The sequence below is a fragment of the Sphaeramia orbicularis genome, chromosome 16 (genome assembly GCF_902148855.1).
Source record: "Sphaeramia orbicularis chromosome 16, fSphaOr1.1, whole genome shotgun sequence".
Lineage (NCBI taxonomy): Eukaryota > Metazoa > Chordata > Actinopteri > Kurtiformes > Apogonidae > Sphaeramia > Sphaeramia orbicularis.
Window position 1 is genome coordinate 59058255 of NC_043972.1, and position 19483 is coordinate 59077737.

General features: G+C 39.2%; 1 protein-coding gene across 1 annotated transcript in view; it reads left to right on the plus strand.

Annotated features, from left to right (window-relative positions):
- Positions 1-16236, plus strand: part of LOC115435570 (cathepsin S-like) — a 32494-nt gene extending 16258 nt beyond the window's left edge. The window contains exons 4-8 of the mRNA XM_030158076.1: positions 3825-3977; positions 6038-6262; positions 11362-11527; positions 13912-14014; positions 15528-16236. Of these exons, the coding sequence (XP_030013936.1) occupies positions 3825-3977; positions 6038-6262; positions 11362-11527; positions 13912-14014; positions 15528-15627 (747 nt within the window). The 3' untranslated portion in view covers positions 15628-16236. The remainder of the gene's footprint in view (positions 1-3824; positions 3978-6037; positions 6263-11361; positions 11528-13911; positions 14015-15527) is intronic.
- Positions 16237-19483: the final 3247 nt, after the last annotated feature.

A 19483-nucleotide genomic window follows, 5' to 3' on the forward strand; every position in this document is an offset into this window, starting at 1 on the left:
TTCAGAGAACACAAACCTCCGCCCTGCACCCTGAACAGTGTGCATGTGTGGATCGACTATTTCTGTTTAAATTCCACAGTTTCCAGGTTGTTCCATACAGCAGAAAAAGATGAAGCTTGGTCCCAGTCATGTGTCTGTCCAGTTAGATTCAATTCCAATCAGTATTTGTTGAGTTCTAATTTTAAATGTGTGGTAAATGGGATTTTCAGTGTTAAATGTAAATGTCCACAGAGTCCACATTCCACAGTGGATGTGGACAATTTTGTGCCAGATACAAGATATTGTTCTAAGCTACAGGTGGATCCAATCGGAGGCTAATCAGAGTCGTTTTGAATTTTTTATGAATTTTGGAAAATTGCTCAGTGATGACAGATGGAAAACTGTAGATGTTGTGACCTTGCTGTGACCTTGAACTTTGGCCTACTGGGACCAAAATGGAATGGGTTGGTCCCAGGGCCTAGGCCTATCTGTGGGGAAGATTTGGGAAAGATGGGTGGAAGAGTTTTCCCGTAAGGTTGCAAACAAACAAACAAACACACAAAGCAAAGTGATCACAATACCTCCTGGCGGAGGTTACAATAATTACTGTTAAGTAAAATATATAGCAAAAAGTAAATAAATAATTACACACATAAATCCTCTCTATATTGTTTGAAAAAGGATCCAAGTAACAGGAAATGATTTCACAGATTTTCATGTAAACCTGAGTTTCTCAAACTTGAAATTATAAAGCACTTCATGAACCCAACGAGAACACAAAGGGGGGGTTTGTAAAAATGGTATTTCCCATCATTCCCATAGCATGTGAAGGCAGCTTTAGTTCGGAGCGTTTGGAAGAACAACATGGTTTAGTGGTGAACACAGATGATCATATATGGGTTTAGTCTGCTCAGATGGTGGATGATTATATCAGTGTTAACATCACAACTGTTGACTGATGTGGAATAAAAGCCTGACGTTTGTATAAACTAAGCTGTACCTTTGATCATCCTGTGGTCCAGACCCACTCAGCTGTGGTCCGTCCTCTACCTCCTGTCCTCTACGTCTACTTCCTGTCCTCTACGTCTACTTCCTGTCCTCTGCATCTACCTCCTGTCCTCTACGTCTACTTCCTGTCCTCTACGTCTACCTCCTGTCCTCTACGTCTACCTCCTGTCCTCTACCTCCTGTCCTCTACGTCTACCTCCTGTCCTCTACCTCCTGTCCTCTACTTCCTGTCCTCTACGTCTACTTCCTGTCCTCTACGTCTACTTCCTGTCCTCTGCATCTACCTCCTGTCCTCTACGTCTACTTCCTGTCCTCTGCATCTACTTCCTGTCCTCTACCTCCTGTCCTCTACGTCTACCTCCTGTCCTCTACCTCCTGTCCTCTACGTCTACTTCCTGTCCTCTACGTCTACTTCCTGTCCTCTACGTCTACCTCCTGTCCTCTACGTCTACTTCCTGTCCTCTACCTCCTGTCCTCTACGTCTACTTCCTGTCCTCTACTTCCTGTCCTCTACGTCTACTTCCTGTCCTCTACGTCTACTTCCTGTCCTCTACCTCCTGTCCTCTACGTCTACTTCCTGTCCTCTACCTCCTGTCCTCTACGTCTACTTCCTGTCCTCTACCTCCTGTCCTCTACGTCTACTTCCTGTCCTCTACTTCCTGTCCTCTACGTCTACTTCCTGTCCTCTACGTCTACTTCCTGTCCTCTGCGTCTACTTCCTGTCCTCTGCGTCTACTTCCTGTCCTCTACGTCTACTTCCTGTCCTCTACGTCTACCTTCTGTCCTCTACCTTCTGTCCTCTCACTTTGAACTCCTGCTCATATTTGTACATTTACGTCTAACTTCACCAAACAGTGACTGTCTGAGCAGAAATGTCAACAACAATTCAACAGGATTCTGTGACTGTGACCCATGTAGACCCATGTAGACCCATGTGGACCCATGTAGACCCATGTGGACCCATGTACACCCATGTGGACTCACGTGGACCCAGTTCACAGTCATTCACACTGTCATCAGAACAATGGATTAAATTTGTCAAGGAATGCTAGTAAATAGGGCTGTGTATCGGCAAGAATCTGACAATATGATACAAATCAATACTAGGATCATGATACGATATATCACGATATATCATGATACTGTTAAAAGGCAATTTTTTATTTGTTTCTTTTTTTTAAATGATTATTTCCTTGAAGAATTGAATTACACCAGTGATCTGCACAAATACTAAACACATTTTTATTTGATCCCAACAGGATCTAATGTTCTATCACAAATGTTCCTGTGTTCAAACTGAAATTCAGTTTTACAGACATTACAGTTTCAGATCCTGTTCAAATGTTCAGATTCTATTAGTTCACAACTAACATCAGAACAGTATTTTTGTGCGATACCAACAAAGGAATTAACATTATTTAATAAAAGAGTGTTAAAGAATGATAAATAAAATATATTAAAAAAACAAGAGAACAAAAATGAACCTCCACAATATCTGCATTTGAATAAATACCTTAAAATATTCATACTGTACTTTTTAATATCGATACAGTATTGTGAAATGAAATATCTCATTATGTTGCAGAACCAATATTTTCTTACACCTCTAATAGTAAAGTCAGTTTATTCAACTTGAACATAATATACTGTATATTGACCATATCTACAGATATACATATACATACATATATAAACATATACATATACATATATACACACGTATGTAGGCTATAGATCAGGGGTGTCAAACATGCAGCCCGTGGGCCAAATCTGTCCCTCCAGAGGGTCCAATCTGGCCCACAGGTTGAAAGTACAAAAGTGACCCTGAACACATGGACAGTGCAGGTTGAATCAGTCTTTTTGGGGTGGGGGGGGTTTGGGGGCTTGTGTTGAGTCTGTGAACATATAGATGTAGAATATGTGTCCAAAAAGTGTGAAGTCCAACATGTTAGAGACACACATTGAACGTGGACTGAATGACAGACCCAGTGTGTCTGTGGTTTCATGTTTCTGCCACGTTCATCTGGACCAAATGAGTCCAGCTCATGTTCAACTGTGGGTCATTTCTGTCGTGGTTTAAACCTGGAGACAACAACAAATGGGTCCAAATACGGTCAGTTTGGGTCATTAGTTCAGGTTCTGAAATGGACACAGTTGTTCCAGTGGTTTGAGGGGAAAAGAAGGAAAACTGTCTGGATCCTCCGATGGGATCATTTGGAAATATGAACAAACCTTGGTACGAGGGAATGGAAAACAGGAGCAAGAAAAAGGGAGAGAGATTTATTTTCCCTGTGAGGCAACCTTGTAGTGATACAGAGCTCTACAAAAAAACTGAACTGAGCTGAATCCTAGTATAGAAAAGCTACTGATGTCTTGTTTTTGTGTACTCGTATCCTTTGACCCTTGTACTTACTAAACTGTCAGTTTTGTTTTCACTCCCTCTTCTGTCTCCACCTGAATATGCCCAACTCACACAAAATAACCATAAATAATTCCACACGTCCACACAAACGCTCTGTAAATAACCCTGTGTTTGCACCCGTCCTCCTTTTGCTTAATGTCTGTGTCTTATGAACTCTTTTTGGTCTGTTTGTGGTTTTTTTTTGTTTTCTGTCACAATATTCGTCTAGCACTAAATAAAAATAAATACATAAATAAATTCTTGGCAAGCTTTTTTTCTGTTTGGATGAAAAATAAGACAAATGTTGTAGAAATAAGGCTTTACTTTCACTTTCTTATGAATCTTTTTTTTTTCAGTGTACAAGGACTGAAAAGGACTACAGCTGTTCCAGTTGGATCTAAACCTCCTGCTTTCATCATTTTCTGTGGTTTTTTAGACGACAGAGGAAATCCTTCAGTCCTTTGCGACGCTCCGGCCTCCCACCGACCTGCAGAGGGCGCCGTCTGCTCTTACAGGAACGTCTGGAGCTGACATTCCAGACACTGTGGACTGGAGACAGAAGGGCTGTGTGACCAGCGTCAAGATGCAGGTGAGGCCCACCAGGGAGTCAGTGATGTCATCAGGGACTCAGAGTCACGTCATCAGGGACTCATAGTGACGTCATCAGTGACTTGTAGTGATGTCATCAGTGACTCGTGATGTCATCAGGGACTCCTAGTGATGTCATGAATTGCTCATAGTGATGTCATCAGTGACTTGGAGTGACGTCATCAGGGACTCAGAGTGACGTCATCAGGGACTCAGAGTGACGTCATCAGGGACTCAGAGTGATGTCATCAGTGACTTAGAGTGACATCATCAGTGGCTCGGAGTGATGTCATCAGTGACTCGTAGTGACATCATCAGTGATTCGTAGTGATGTTATCAGTGACTCGTGACATCAGCAGGGACTCATAGTGATGTCATCAGCGACTCGTAGTGACATCATCAGTGACTCGTGACATCATCAGTGACTCGTAGTGACGTCATCAGTGACTCATAGTGACTCATAGTGATGTCATCAGTGACTCAGCGATATCATCAGGGACTCATAGTGATGTCATCAGTGACTCGAGATGTCATCAGGGACTCATAGTGATGTCATGAGTGACTCATAGTGACGTCATCTGTGACTCAGTGATGTCATCAGTGACTCAGAGTGATGTCATCAGGGATGTCATCAGTGACTCGTAGTGACATCATCAGTGACTCGTGACATCATCAGTGACTCATGACATCATCAGTGACTCGTAGTGATGTCATCAGTGACTCATAGTGATGTCATCAGTGATATCATCAGTGACTCGTAGTGACGTCATCAGTGATTCATAGTGATGTCATCAGTGACTTATTGTGATGTCATCAGTTACTCAGTGACGTCATCATTGACTCATAGTGATGTCATCAGGGATCAAATGAAAGCGCAGACGCCTCATCTCATTCCTCAGATGTACGTTTTCACTGGGTCATGTCCTCTTGACCACAGCCTTTGATGTCGCAGGTGTCAAACATACGGCCCACAGGCCAAAGCCGGCCCCCAGAGGGTCCAAAACCGGCCCCCTAAATGGTCCAGTCCGGCTCCCCCAAAGGGTCCAAAACCAGGCCTCAAAAGGGTCCAAAACCGACCTCCAAAGGGTCCAGTCCGGCCCCCCAAAGGGTCCAAAACGGTCCAAAACCGCCCCCTCCCCAAAAAGGTCCAAAACCTGCCCCCCAAAAAGATTCAAAACCTATAATCTAAAACATATAACCTGTAATCTATAACCTACAACCTGTAATCTATGAACTATAATCTTTAACCTACAACCTATAATCTATAAAATATAACCTATAACCCATAATCTATAACATATAACCTATAATCTATAACCTATAATCAATAATTTACAACGTATAATCTATAACCTATAACCTGAAAAAGGTTAGATAATCATCAGAGAATATATGTGAAATAAACTCAAAATAAATGTTTGAATAGTTCTTTCGTAAAGACAGCAGTTTGTAAAGTTGGGTGAGTGCAGTTGTGGACATTCTGTGTGATGTCCCCCAGGGGTCAGTGTTCAGCACAAAACTGTTCAGTGTGTGTGTGTGTGTGTGTGTGTGTGTGTGTGTGTGTGTGTGTGTGTATGTGGAACTAATATTATGGTTATTCACAGTTACAGTTTTTTTTGTGTTATTTTCCATTTGACATGTAAAATCACAGTCTGTTTTCGTCATTTCATCAATATTTTCCTGTATCTTAAAAATACAGGAAAAATCTGTAAAATAAACAGTGAAAATTCGGTTCAATTGCAGATTTTTTTTACAGTGTGGTCTGTATGTGGAACCTAAATTAAAATGAGTTCCACAGCCTTGACTGTGGAATTTTTGCACTTTGTAAATTCATCCCAGGGGCCGGACTCAGACTGGAACCTTTTGGCCCCCAGGACGCATGTTTGAGACTCCTGGTTTAAACGGTGTTTCTTTGTGTATAAATGAATATGTTCTGTGTATCTTGTGGGAAACCCTCAGTGTTCAGTCCACCAGCGGAGCGTTTACTGCCTGTGAGTGTGTGTGTTTTTTACAGTGTGTTTGTTCCTGCTGTTCCTCTAACCCGTTGCCCTTTGACCCCAGGGCAGCTGTGGGTCCTGCTGGGCCTTCAGTGCCGCAGGAGCCCTGGAGGGTCTGTTAGCCCGGACTACAGGGAAGCTGGTGGACCTGAGCCCCCAGAACCTGGTGGACTGTTCCACCAAGTACGGAAACCACGGCTGCAACGGCGGCTTCATGCACAAGGCCTTCCAGTACGTCATCGACAACCCCGGCATCGACTCGGACGCTTCGTACCCCTACAGAGGCGTGGTAAGTGTGTTTTTTATTGAACTTGTGAAAATTACAAACTCTTACTGAGGATAATAATACAATAATACAAAGGAACGTAACTATAAAAATAGGACCAATGGCCCTGGAGCTTACCGGCCAAATTCAAAGCTTTGGGAAATGTATCCAGATCCATTTATTCTCCTCCAGTTCTGTGTATTTATTCTATTACAGAAATAGTCCATGTTTTGGTCATATTCCAATCAGATCTGTAAAAAATTCAAATTCACACTTGATATCATTGATACTGACTTACTGGATCAATTCACTTCCTATCTGTTATAATGGGAAAAATTTTTCAAAGTGGCACCAAATCCAGAATCAGATCCAGGTCCAAATAATTTCAATCCCTTGTGTTGACATCTTCATACAGAAGCTGTATACCAAGTTTGAAGTCAATCGGAATTGGAGTTTCAGAGAAAAAGACAATTGAAAGTTTGTAACAGCTGACAGACGCCGCCACATGACGACAGTAGCTTACAGCCTGTCGGCCGGCAAGCTAAAAAAAAAGTACAAAAATCATGGGATATTAAAATACATTCAAATACAATACGGTAAAAATCATTAGGCATTTTAAATTAACGTATAGGAGCAGAGATGCAGCAGAGAAGACTTTTTAAATTAAAATAATAGATAAGAGGTGTGGTAAGTGTGACAGAAGGGCTTCTGCTGGACTCAGATAAAAACCCTGGTGTGAATAAAGTGTTCTGATTCTGATGAAGAACATGTACAACATGGAGGGCGCCATGACAGAGTAAAGGAATCTTTGGTTCGTTACATAAAGAAGGAGGAAAATAACATAAGGACGGCAGGAAAACGTTTATATTTTTATTTCTCAAACAGACGTTTGGGCCTGAAAACAGGTTTTGATCTGTGGTTTCATTCTGTAATACTGTACTTATTTTGTAAAATCTACCAAGGTTCGAACTTTGAGAGTGTTTAAACAAGAGAGAAATGTGAGAAAATGTAAATGCCTGTCTGAGAAAAGTGTATAAAGTGTGTGGTGAGGGCTTTTACAGCCTGAGAACATATAGAACAAGTGTTCAGAGAACGCAAACCTCCACCAGGCACTCCGAACAGTGAGCATGTGTGGGTCGACTGTTTCTGTTTAACTATGGATGTGCAAAACACATTTCAGAATGATATTTCACGAATTGCATTTTTTATGATTTTTTGAAAATGGTGTATAAAAAATAACACAAGTCAACAGAGCGGAACAGAAGAGAAATGGAGCGGAACGATATTTCATACAAAGTTGCAGCTTGGTCCCAGTCATGTGTCTGTCCAATTAGATTCAATTCACATCAATATTAGTTGAGTTCTAATTTTAACTGTGTGGTAAATGGGATTTTCAATGTTCAGTGTAAATGTCCACAGAGTCCACATTCCACAGTGGATGTGGACGATTTTGTGCCAGATACAAGAGATTGTTCTAAGCTACAGGTGGATCCAATTGGAGGCTAATCGGAGTCATTTTGAATGTTTTATGAATTTTGGAAAATGTCTCAATGATGACAGATGGAAAACTGTAGATGTTGTGACCTTGCTGTGACCTTGAACTTTGTCCTACTGGGACCAAAATGGACTGGGCTGGTCCCAGGGCCTAGGCCTATCTGTGGGGAAGATTTGGGAAAGATGGGTGGAAGAGTTTTCCTGTAAAGTAGCTAACAAACAAACAAACAAACAAGAAAAGCACTCAGAGAGCGCAGACCTCCGCCAAGACAGATCTGCCCCCCCACCCCCCACCCCCCCCCCCGATCACCACCAAAATGTAATCATTTCTTCCTTGTGCCAGTATCAACATTTCCTGAAAATTTCATGAAAATCCATCCATAACTTTTTGAGTTATCTTGCTAACAAACAAACAAACAAACAAACAAACACACAAAGCAAAGCGATCCCCGTACGTGCTGGTGGAGGTAACAGCTGTACAAAATAAAGCGGACTACTTTGCAGATTTCACCTATTGTGGGTTATTTTTAGAACGTAACCCCCGCAATAAACGAGGGACCACTGTATTGCGATATATCGTGATCCTAGTATTGTGATATGTACTGTATCACCAGATTCTCACCAGTCCACGGCCCTGCTCATGTGTCGGTTCAAATCTGTCGGCTAAAAATAGACCTGATTGGCTTTTGCTTTGTGAGTGATTCTGGTTCTGCAACAAATCCAAACAGTCGACCTGGAAATGTCGGAAACGGGTGCAAAGTCACGTTTTCCACCGTTACCGTCCAGAGTCCCAGACAGCGGTGTGGGTGTATGAAGAGCCGGAGGCAGCGGCAGACACACATACACACACACACACACACACACACACACACACACCGCTGACTGTCGGAGGATCTGCTGTGAATGTGTTTAGAGCTGCAGTAAATGAACAGGAGAGGACCCAGTGTTTGTCCTGCAGGCGGAGTGTGTGTGTGTGTGTGTGTGTGTGTGTGTGTGTGTGTGTGTGTGTGTGTGTAGGAGGGCCACGCTGCAGCCCCCCCCCACCCCCCCCCCCCCCCCCCCCCCCCCCCCCCCCCCCCCCCCCGGAGGACTCACATTCACCCTGTTCACCCCAAAATATATTAGACACACACCAAAGTTAGAAGAGTTTTGGATTTTTCATTCTAGTTTAGTTTTATTTAGTTTGGACTTTTTTTTTCTCTAATTCCGTTTTAATTTGTTTTTAGAGCAGATTTGATAGTTTGTATTAGTTTTCTTTTTTTTCCTAAATGTTTAGTTTAGTTTTGGTATTAATTTTAGTTTTTCTATATCTTTTCTCTTCTTCTCTGTCGTCTATTCAAATAAATCCCAGACAGGACTCTGCTGCTTTCTCCCAACTTTAGTCTCAAGGTTATTACAGTTAACAAAAACTAACAAAAACTAACGAAAACTAACGAGAACTAACGAAAACTAACATGCAATTGTAACAATATTCTGCCTGTTTTATGCCTTGGTAGGTCTGATCTGTAAATGCACATGTAGAAATCATAAGTTTGAGGCATAATGATAAAATTGTACTTGTTTTTCATCAGAACTTTCAGTTTTTTCCAGTTATTCACATCTTTTTTTTTTTGGGATAGAAATAGTTTAATCATTCAATGTTATTTTTTTGCACTAAAAAAATTAGACTTGTCATTATTTATAGGTTATTCTGTTATTATTTTACTGGTCCGGCCCACTGGTGTTTAAATCAGGCTGAATGTGGAACCTGAAAGAAAATGAGTTTGAGAACCCTGAACTAGACCCACTTCAGTTCACATATGGGGGGGGTACGGGGGGCAGGAGGCTGTCCTGTACCTGCTCCATCAGACTCCTACCTTGAGGATGGAGGCTGTGCTGTGAGGATCCTTTTCTTCAGTTTTCAAACATATTTAACACCATTCAACCAAGGTTATTATCGTTAACGAAAACTAACGAAATGATGAAAACTAGAATTATAAAAACATTTTCGTTAACTGAAATAAATAAAAACTATAATTAAAAGAAAAAAACGATAACTGAAACTGTATTGTGTGTTTACAAAACTAACTAAAACAGATAAAAGTTATGGATAAAATTCCCTTCGTTTTCGTCTTTGTCAGTGTCGGATTGATATGAAATAGATTTATTTCGCTCTAGCAATTTTAGCTAGCGGCACCATACGACACTTTTTGGTCCGTCTCTTGTGTTCACTCGTGGTTTCCAGTCGTCTTCTGGTCCCCACTCTACCTGGAAACATGGAGACTAAAGCAGCAGAGTCCTGTCTGGGATTGATTTGAATACGACGACAGAGAAGAAGAGAAATATATATATAATAAATACGAGGGCTGTTCAATAAGTTCATGGCCTCACCCAGAACAGAACAACACAGACTGATAATTTATATTTTATTTTTCAACATAATCTCCATTTACAGCAATGCACTTGGTCCATCGATGTTCAAGCATCACTATCCCATCACGAAAGAATGTAACATCCTGTATTATAACAACCAGTATTTCTGGGTGAGGCCATGAACTTATTGAACAGCCCTCGTATATAATAAAAAAGACCTATGTATAAAAACACTTGCGTGTACAAACTGCGATACAAATGCTTGGTAGATGAATGGTTAATGCTGATCACTGGACTAATGTGAACTCATTTAAATCATGTATGAATATACCTTCATTAACCTGACAGACACATCAGTGAGTTTTAAATGAAGTGTTAATTTCCTGTTAGTTCTACATCATGTGCTCAGACATTCACAACCAAAGCCCTGTCAGGAACACGTCCAGATGTGAGGTCCATTTATCAGCAGAAGGTCCAGATGTGAGGTCCTTTTGTCAGCAGAAGGTCCAGATGTGAGGTCTGTTTGTCAGCAGAAGGTCCAGATGTGAGGTCTGTTTATCAGCAGAAGGTCCAGATGTGAGGTCTGTTTGTCAGCAGAAGGTCCAGATGTGAGGTCCTCTTGTCAGCAGAAGGTCCAGATGTGAGGTCCTTTTGTCAGCAGAAGGTCCAGATGTGAGGTCCTTTTGTCAGCAGAAGGTCCAGATGTGAGGTCCTTTTGTCAGCAGAAGGTCCAGATGTGAGGTCCTTTTGTCAGCAGAAGGTCCAGATGTGAGGTCCGTTTGTCAGCAGAAGGTCCAGATGTGAGGTCCTTTTGTCAGCAGAAGGTCCAGGTGTGAGGTCTGTTTGTCAGCAGAAGGTCCAGATGTGAGGTCCGTTTGTCAGCAGAAGGTCCAGATATGAGGTCCTTTTGTCAGCAGAAGGTCCAGATGTGAGGTCCGTTTGTCAGCAGAAGGTCCAGATGTGAGGTCCGTTTGTCAGCAGAAGGTCCAGATGTGAGGTCCTTTTGTCAGCAGAAGGTCCAGATGTGAGGTCCTTTTGTCAGCAGAAGGTCCAGGTGTGAGGTCTGTTTATCAGCAGAAGGTCCAGATGTGAGGTCCGTTTGTCAGCAGAAGGTCCAGATGTGAGGTCTGTTTGTCAGCAGAAGGTCCAGATGTGAGGTCCTTTTGTCAGCAGAAGGTCCAGATGTGAGGTCCTTTTGTCAGCAGAAGGTCCAGATGTGAGGTCTGTTTATCAGCAGAAGGTCCAGATGTGAGGTCCGTTTGTGTTTGTGGTTCTAGGAGCAGCAGTGTCGCTACAACCCCGCCTACCGTGCAGCTAACTGCTCTGGGTACCGCTGGGTTCCTCAAGGGAACGAAGACGCTCTGAAGCAGGCCCTGGCCTCCGTGGGACCAGTTTCGGTCGCAATTGATGCAACACGGACCCAGTTCATTTTTTACAGCAGTGGTGAGTACGACTGTTCCAGACAGCACCCCCCACACACAAGCACATACCTACATGTTCATCTCCACCCACTGGTTCTCACACAGTCATGACATAGTCCACACAGTCACACAGTGGATCTAAACCTGGGGTCTCTAACATGTGGCCCGGGGGCCAAATGTGGCCCACCAAAGGTTCCATTCTGGCCCCTGGGATGAATTTACAAAGTGTAAATGTGAACGTGGCGTATAACCCACTAGCCATGAACCTCGGAGTTCTTCTGTACACGACACATATCAGTGAACAAAGGGTCTGGAATCCAGCTTTTCTGTTTGTGTGGTCTTTACTGAAAACTTAGACTGATACAAACAAAAGAGGAAGTTCTAAATTAAATGACATGACGGTCAAAAGACTGTGATGCTCCTGGCTTCAGGCTTCCGGTTCCGCTCCTTTTTCTTTACATTTTTATAATCTTAGCAGCCAATAGGATGGCATCACAATAATGTCAAGACTTATGCAATTATTACTCAACATTCATATAGTATAAATAAATGATTAATAATAAATCAAATCTAAATATGAGTTTTTAACTGAAGCACAAAAAATGGCTCTAACAGTAAAAATTCCACCATCTTGAATTAAATTAAGCAAAATAAAAAATTTAGCTTGGATTAAGGGAAAAATGTTGAAATAAGCCAAGAAAAAAATCTTCAGTTAAGTAAAAAAAATTCTTGAATTAAGCCCCAAAAAAATCTTGAATTAAGCAAAAAAAATCTTCAATTTAGTGAAAAAATCTTGAATCGAGCAAAAAATCTTGAATTAACAACTTCAAATTTTTTTCTTTGTTTTAGTGCAAAAAATAACATTAAATTATGAAAATATTTACATTTCCAAACTCTCCAGTACCAATAAAATGTGACTAACCTGAACAAACAGGAACAACCTGAAATGTCTGTATTAAATTCAGTCCAGTTTGAACTCTTTTCTTCCTGTTCCTCAGTGTTTAGTGTCTTTGGAGATCTGATCCAGAATGCACATGGACTAATGAGAAGTGGAGGAAGATTGTTGTTAAAACTGTACTTATTTTTCTTAAGAAATTTCAGTTTTTTCAGGTTACTCACATCTTTTTTGTTTGGATAGTTTATAAAAGCATTTTCATAATTTAATGGTTTTTTTTTCTTTACACTAAAACAAAGACAAAAATTTGCAGTTGTCATTATTTATAGGTTCTTCTGTTCTTATTTTACTGGTTCAGTCCACTGCAGATCAAATCGGGCTGAATGTGGAACCTGAAAGAACAGGAGTTTGAGAACCCTGATCTAAAGTCTACACCCCCCTGTTCAAATGTCTGGTTTGTCTGATGTAAAATAATGACAACAAGATAAATCATTTCAAATCTTTTCCACCGTTTGTCAGACCTATAACCTGTACCAGTCAAATGAAAACCAAACTGAAATCTTTTAAGGAGGGGAAGTAAAAACAAACAGCTGAGACTGAATGGAAATGTGTAGACTTTAGATCCACTCTACTTCCTACCAAGGTTATTATCGTTAACTAAAACTAACAAAATGACCAAAACTAGAACTGTAAAAACATTTTCATTAACTGAAATAAATAAAAACTATAATTAAAAGAAAAAAACATAAGTAACTGAAACTGTATTGTGTGTTTACAAAACTAACTAAAATATATAAAAATATGGATAAAATTCCCTTTGTTTTTGTCTTTGTCAATGTCGGATTGATACGTAATCGATTTATTTCACTCGAGCAATTTTAGCTAGCATGATGATATTTAAGGGTTTAAGGGATATTTAAGGGTCCGTCACTTGTGGTTTCCAGTCGTCTTCTGGTCCCCACTCTACCTGGAAACATGGAGACTAAAGCAGCAGAGTCCTGTCTGGGATGGATTTGAATACGACGACAGAGAAGAAGAGAAAAGAGACGACTAAACTAAAACTAATACTGAAACTAAACTAAAACTAAGCATTTAGAAAAAAAATGAAAACTAATAAAAACTATCAAAGCTGCTCTAAAAAAAATTAAAACTAACTGAATTAGAGAAAAAAAGAAGTCAAAACTAAATAAAACTAAACTAGAATGAAAAATCCAAAACTATTCTAACCTTGCACACGACTGGTCGACTCCAACAAAGGAACGACAACACGATGACAAACACTCGTCCACACACACACTCATACTAGTGTCATAAAATGAACAGTCCTACTGACACATGTACGATCCGTTTCTCAGACTATGATCATGTGACTTAAAGGGAAGTTCAACAACACTGACTAACTTTCATATGTGTGATTTTTCTGAACTGCACCGTCGTGTCTATAACCTGTTCAAAGTCCAGTGGGAGTGTTTTCCCAGTGGACCTGAACGTGTGTTTGTGTTATTTGTCAGGAGTGTATGATGATCCAGGCTGCAGTCAGAGGGTGAACCACGGCGTCCTGGCGGTGGGCTACGGCACCCTGAACGGACAGGACTACTGGCTGGTGAAGAACAGGTCTGATGTCTGCGCTGTCACTGTCCTCCTGCTGTCGTGTGTAGTGGCTTCACTTCACTTCACTGATCCCCAGAGGAAGTGGACTGTTTTCATCAGCCCAACACAAAGAAATAAAACCAAACAATAAACAGAATTAATGACATGGGGGGGGGTGGTCTTGGTAGACACAGAAACAGTCACCCCAGGCTGTTGTGTGATTGGATGAAATTTCAGGAAATGTTGATACTGGCACAAAGAACAAATGATAAAATTTTGATGGTGATCAGGGGTGGGGGGGTGCTGAAAAAAAAACAGTAAAATAACAGAAAATAACCATCTCATAAAAATACGGTAATTTTCCATAATTAAAATACAGTTTTTTGCCCTAACTTTACATGAGATTTTGCATATTTTTTGACTTTTTAATATTTAATAAAGAATATTTTCATGTATTAAAACAATCAAATTACCTATAAATATATATATAAACTAGAAGCACTCGGAGAGCGCAGACCTCCGTCAAGGCTGATCAGTGCCCCCCCCGTGGGCCCCCCCACCCCCGATCACCACCAAAATTTAATAATTTCTTCCTTATCCCATTTCCAACAAACCCTGAAAATTTCATCAAAATCTGTCCATAACATTTTGAGTTATGTTGCACACTAACGGACAGACAAACAAACCCTGGCAAAAACATAACCTCCTTGGCGGAGGTAATAATTTTCAATGAGACTCAGTTGTCCAGTCCACTGATAAAAACTGTATTTGGACAGTTTATCAGTGTTTATACATGTTCTACATTCACAAAAATACACTTATTCAACATTTTTGTTGTGAAACCTCCTGTAATTACACAAGATATTTGTCAATTAACAAACAAGTCTGGTTCAACTGACAGAACAAATACTTCTTTTATGGTTAAGTGTCAGTAATTTTATCCCATTTTATTATAATTTTTTACAGTATTAAACTTTAAATGAACAGTTTAAACTCATAAATAGAAAAGAAATATTTGTGAAATGATGATACATTTGCAAATGTATTTTAACTGTATTTTTCTGTGACAAGAAAAAATTTCCTTTTAAAAAATGGAAATTTAATGTTTTTTCACAGTTACAGTTTTTTCATGTTATTTTACATTTCATATGTAAAATCAGTCTGTTTTTGTCATTTCATTGATATTTTCCTGTGTCTTAAAAATACAGGAAAAATCTGTCAAATAAACGGTAAAAATTCTGTTAAATTACAGATTTTTTTTTACAGTGTGGTTCCAAATATTAGGAATATACAATTAAAACTGTAATAAATTCAAACTATACTCAAATATTTGACATAAAAGCAGATTTTTACATAGGCGTTTTCTCCGGAAAAGTGCGGTAATCAAACAGTTATCATGAGAATTAGAATTTAATCAGTAATACTAACCGTCTGCACTTTTACCGTTGTTTATCGTTGTACCGGTAATCGTTACATCCCTAGATACATATTTGACTATTATTCTGTTTTTTGTTTCTTTTTCCTTCACTGTTTTCAGCTGGGGACAGACATTTGGAGAAGGGGGTTACATCCGGATGGCACGCAACAAAAACGACCAGTGTGGCATCGCTCTGTACGCCGTTTACCCCGTACTGTGACGGACGGACGGACGGAGCACAGGCGACCGCAGACAACACAACTCCTCTGAAATCTTCCTTTAAGTTGATTTTTACACTTTTATCTGATTTTGGTGGTATGATGTTTCTCTTTAGGAGTGTTTTTATTACTGGTTTTAAGCACAAAAAGGCCAAACACCAGCTCCTTTTATAATACAAAGACTCAACAGCGCCTCTGGTGGTGATTTTATTACATTACAAGTTTTCTACAATGTTGCTCATAAAGTTGAAATTAAACATTTTTCTATCTTCTCATAAAATGATTGTGACATTATGATTTATTTTACCTGGTTTAAGGTGATTATTACCGCGGCGTATTAGGCCACGTCGGAAAAATAAAAACACTTGTCACTACAAGAATAAAGTTGTAATGTTTCGAGAATAAAGTCGCAGTTTTAAAACAACTTATAATTTAATGAACATAATGTTGTACTAATAGAATAGAATAGAATAGAATAGAATAGAATAGGCTTGATTGTCAGTGTGCTCCAAGTTACAATGAAATTGGTTCAGGATGCCCTTACCGAAGTGCAACAAATAAAATGACAAAATAAAAAATATAAATATAAAAACAATAAATTTAAAAGCACACAGTGTAAAAACAATCAAATACAGCACATGGAAAACTAGAGCTGGGCTGTCAAACTCATTTTAGTTCAGTTCCACATTCAGCCCAACAGGATCTAAAGTGGGCCGGACCAGTAAATCATATAAATAACAGGATAAGAACTGAGAAATGATGTCATCGCCAAAGTTTTCTCTGTTTTTGAGTGAAAAAAAAGTCAAATTCCATAATGAAAATGTTTACATCTATGAACTGTACTTGAACATAACATGAACAAATATGAACAAAATGAAAAGTCTTAAGAAAAATCAGTGCAATTTTAACAATATTACACCTTAGTTTATCATTTATACATGTGCATCACAACGTACAGACACAGTGGATCTACAAATACACAAAACATTTAATCCGAGGCAGAATACTGGTCCAATTCCACAGACTTCTCTAAAGAAATTTCAGGCTGTTCATATTTGTTCAGGTTATTCACATTTTTTGTAAAAGGCTAGTCTGTAAATGTAAACATTTCTGTGTAATTTTCCTTTTTTTTTTATACACTAAACCAAAGTGGAAAATGTGCAGTGTTCATTATTTCTAGGTTATAATGACAGTATTTTACTGCTCTGACCCACTTTACATTGGACTGACCTAAAATTATTTTAACATCCTTGATTGTTCACATCTTCAGTGTACGACTGTATTCTGGTAAAATTATGATATTTTTCCCGCCTGTTTTTAAATTATGACGTTATTCTTGTAATATTATGTCTTTATTCTCGAAATATGACGTTATTGTCATAACATTACGACTTTATTCTTGTAAAATTATGACTCTTTTTGTATTTGACATTATTCTCATAAAATTATGAGTTTTATCTGTTTGTGTTTATTTTCTTATGTGGCTTTAATGCACCGTCGTAGATTCCTGATGTGTAGAAATAAGACTAAAAAGAGGAAAGTGTCTGAAACTAAACTGAGTCCATCTTTGGGAATCGCTCAGTGTAGGAGTGTGAATATGAACCAGCACACATGGGTGTAAACATGGAAGAACTCTTCTCACACTGTTGTCTTCATTGTTTCCAGACTGTGACTGTGTTTGTACTTTGAATAAAAAGTCACATGACCTCTGTGAACCTGCCTCATCCTTTAACTGTGGACACACTGGGGGGGGGGGGTCTCACACATGCGTCCTGGGGCCCAAATGCGTCCCGTCAAAGGTTCCAGTCCGACCCTGGGATGAATTTACAAAGTGTATAAATTCCACAGTCCAGGCTGTGGAACTCATGTTAGTTCAGGTTCCACATCCAGACCAGAATGATCTACAGTCCAATAAGAACAGCAGAAGAACCCACAGAAAAGAAGGACTGCAGATTTACTTCTGGGTTTGATGTGAAAAAATATTACATTATGTCTGTAAATAATGACAACTTCAAATTTTTGTCTTTGTTTTAGTGCAAAAAATAACATTAAATTATGAAAATATTCACATTTCCAAACTCTCCTGTAACAATAAAATGTGACTAACCTGAACAAATATGAACAACCTGAAATGTCTGTATTAAATTCAGTCCAGTCTGAACTCTTTTCTTCCTGTTCCTCAGTGTTTAGTGTCTTTGTAGATCTGATCCAGAATGCACATGGACTAATGAGAAGTGGAGGAAGAAGACTGAGAAAATTACTCTGATTTTTCTTAAGAAGTTTCAGTTTTTTCAGGTTATTCACATCTTTTTTGTTTGAATAGTTTATGAAAGTAAGTATTTTCTAAATTTATGGGGCTTTTTTGCACTAAAACAGGGATGTCAAACATGCAAAGGGTCCAGTTCGGCCCCTGGGATGTTTTTGCCAAGTGCAAAAATTCCACAGTCTTGAATTGAATTAAGCAAAAAAATTTTTTTTTGCTTGAGTTAAGGAAAAATTCTTGAATTAAGCAAAACAAAACAAAACAAAAAAAATCTTGAATTACGGAAAAAATCTTGAAATAAGCCAAAAAAAAAAAAAAAAAATCTTCAATTAAGTAAAGAAATCTTCAATTAAGCCAAAAAAAATCTCAAATTTAGCAAAAAATCTTGAAGTAAGCCAAAAAAAATCCTCAATTTAGAAAAAAAAATCTTCAATTAAGCCAAAAAATCTTCAATTAAGTTTAAAAAAATCTTGAATTAAGCAAAAAAAAAACCCAAAATCTTCAATTAACTAAAAAAAAAAACTTGAATTAAGCAAAAAAAAAAAAAAATCTAGAATTGACTGCTTAAATTTTTTGTTAAATTTTGTTTTAGTGCAAAAAATAACATTAAATGATGAAAATATTGACATTTACAAACTCTCCTGTAACAATAAAATGTGACTAACCTGAACAAATATGAACAACCTGAAATGTCTGTATTAAATTCAGCCCAGTTTGAACTCTTTTCTTCCTGTTCCTCAGTGTTTAGTGTCTTTGTAGATCTGATCCAGAATGCACATGGACTAATGAGAAGTGGAGGAAGGAGACTGAGAAAATTACTCTGATTTTTCTTAAGAAGTTTCAGTTTTTTCAGGTTATTCACATCTTTTTTGTTTCAATAGTTTATAAAAATATTTTCATAATTAAATGGGTTTTTTTTGCACTAAAACAAAGACAAAAATCTGGAATTGTCATTATTTCTAGGTTATTCTGTTTTTATTTTACTTGTTCTCCCCACTGCAGATCAAATCAGGCTGAATGTGGAACCTGAAAGAACATGAGTTTGAGAGCCCTGCAGTGGGGGGGGGGGGGCATGGCTGTGTCCTGGGCCCCCTCCAGGTCTGTTCAGTGGACCACAGTGAACCACTGAACAGGAACGCACTGACGCTGAGGAAACCAGAGCACCGGTCAGTTTAGCTTTTACATGTTCAAACACAGGGAATGGTAAAATCAATATGTGTGTGGTGTGTGTGTGTGTGTGTGTGTGTGTGTGTGTGTGTGTGTGTGTGTGTGTGTGTGTGTGTGTGTGTGTGTGTGTGTCCGGTGCACATGCTGACCCGACAGCATCACACACACTAAGTGCCTTTAGGCAACTAACACCATCTTCCACAGGACAAAGACAGCACTTTTGAGTCGTTTTTTTTTCTGTTCTGCCAACACTTTCATCCAGGGTCGGAGTGGGGCCTTTTTTCAGACCCTTTTTACAGTGGCCCAGAGGTGTAACGGCCCAAAAAATTATCCACTCTAAGAAAATAAAGACAACAGCCCAAAAAATTATCCACTATAAGAAAAAAAGAACAGCCCAAAAAATTATCCACTATAAGAAAAAAAGAACA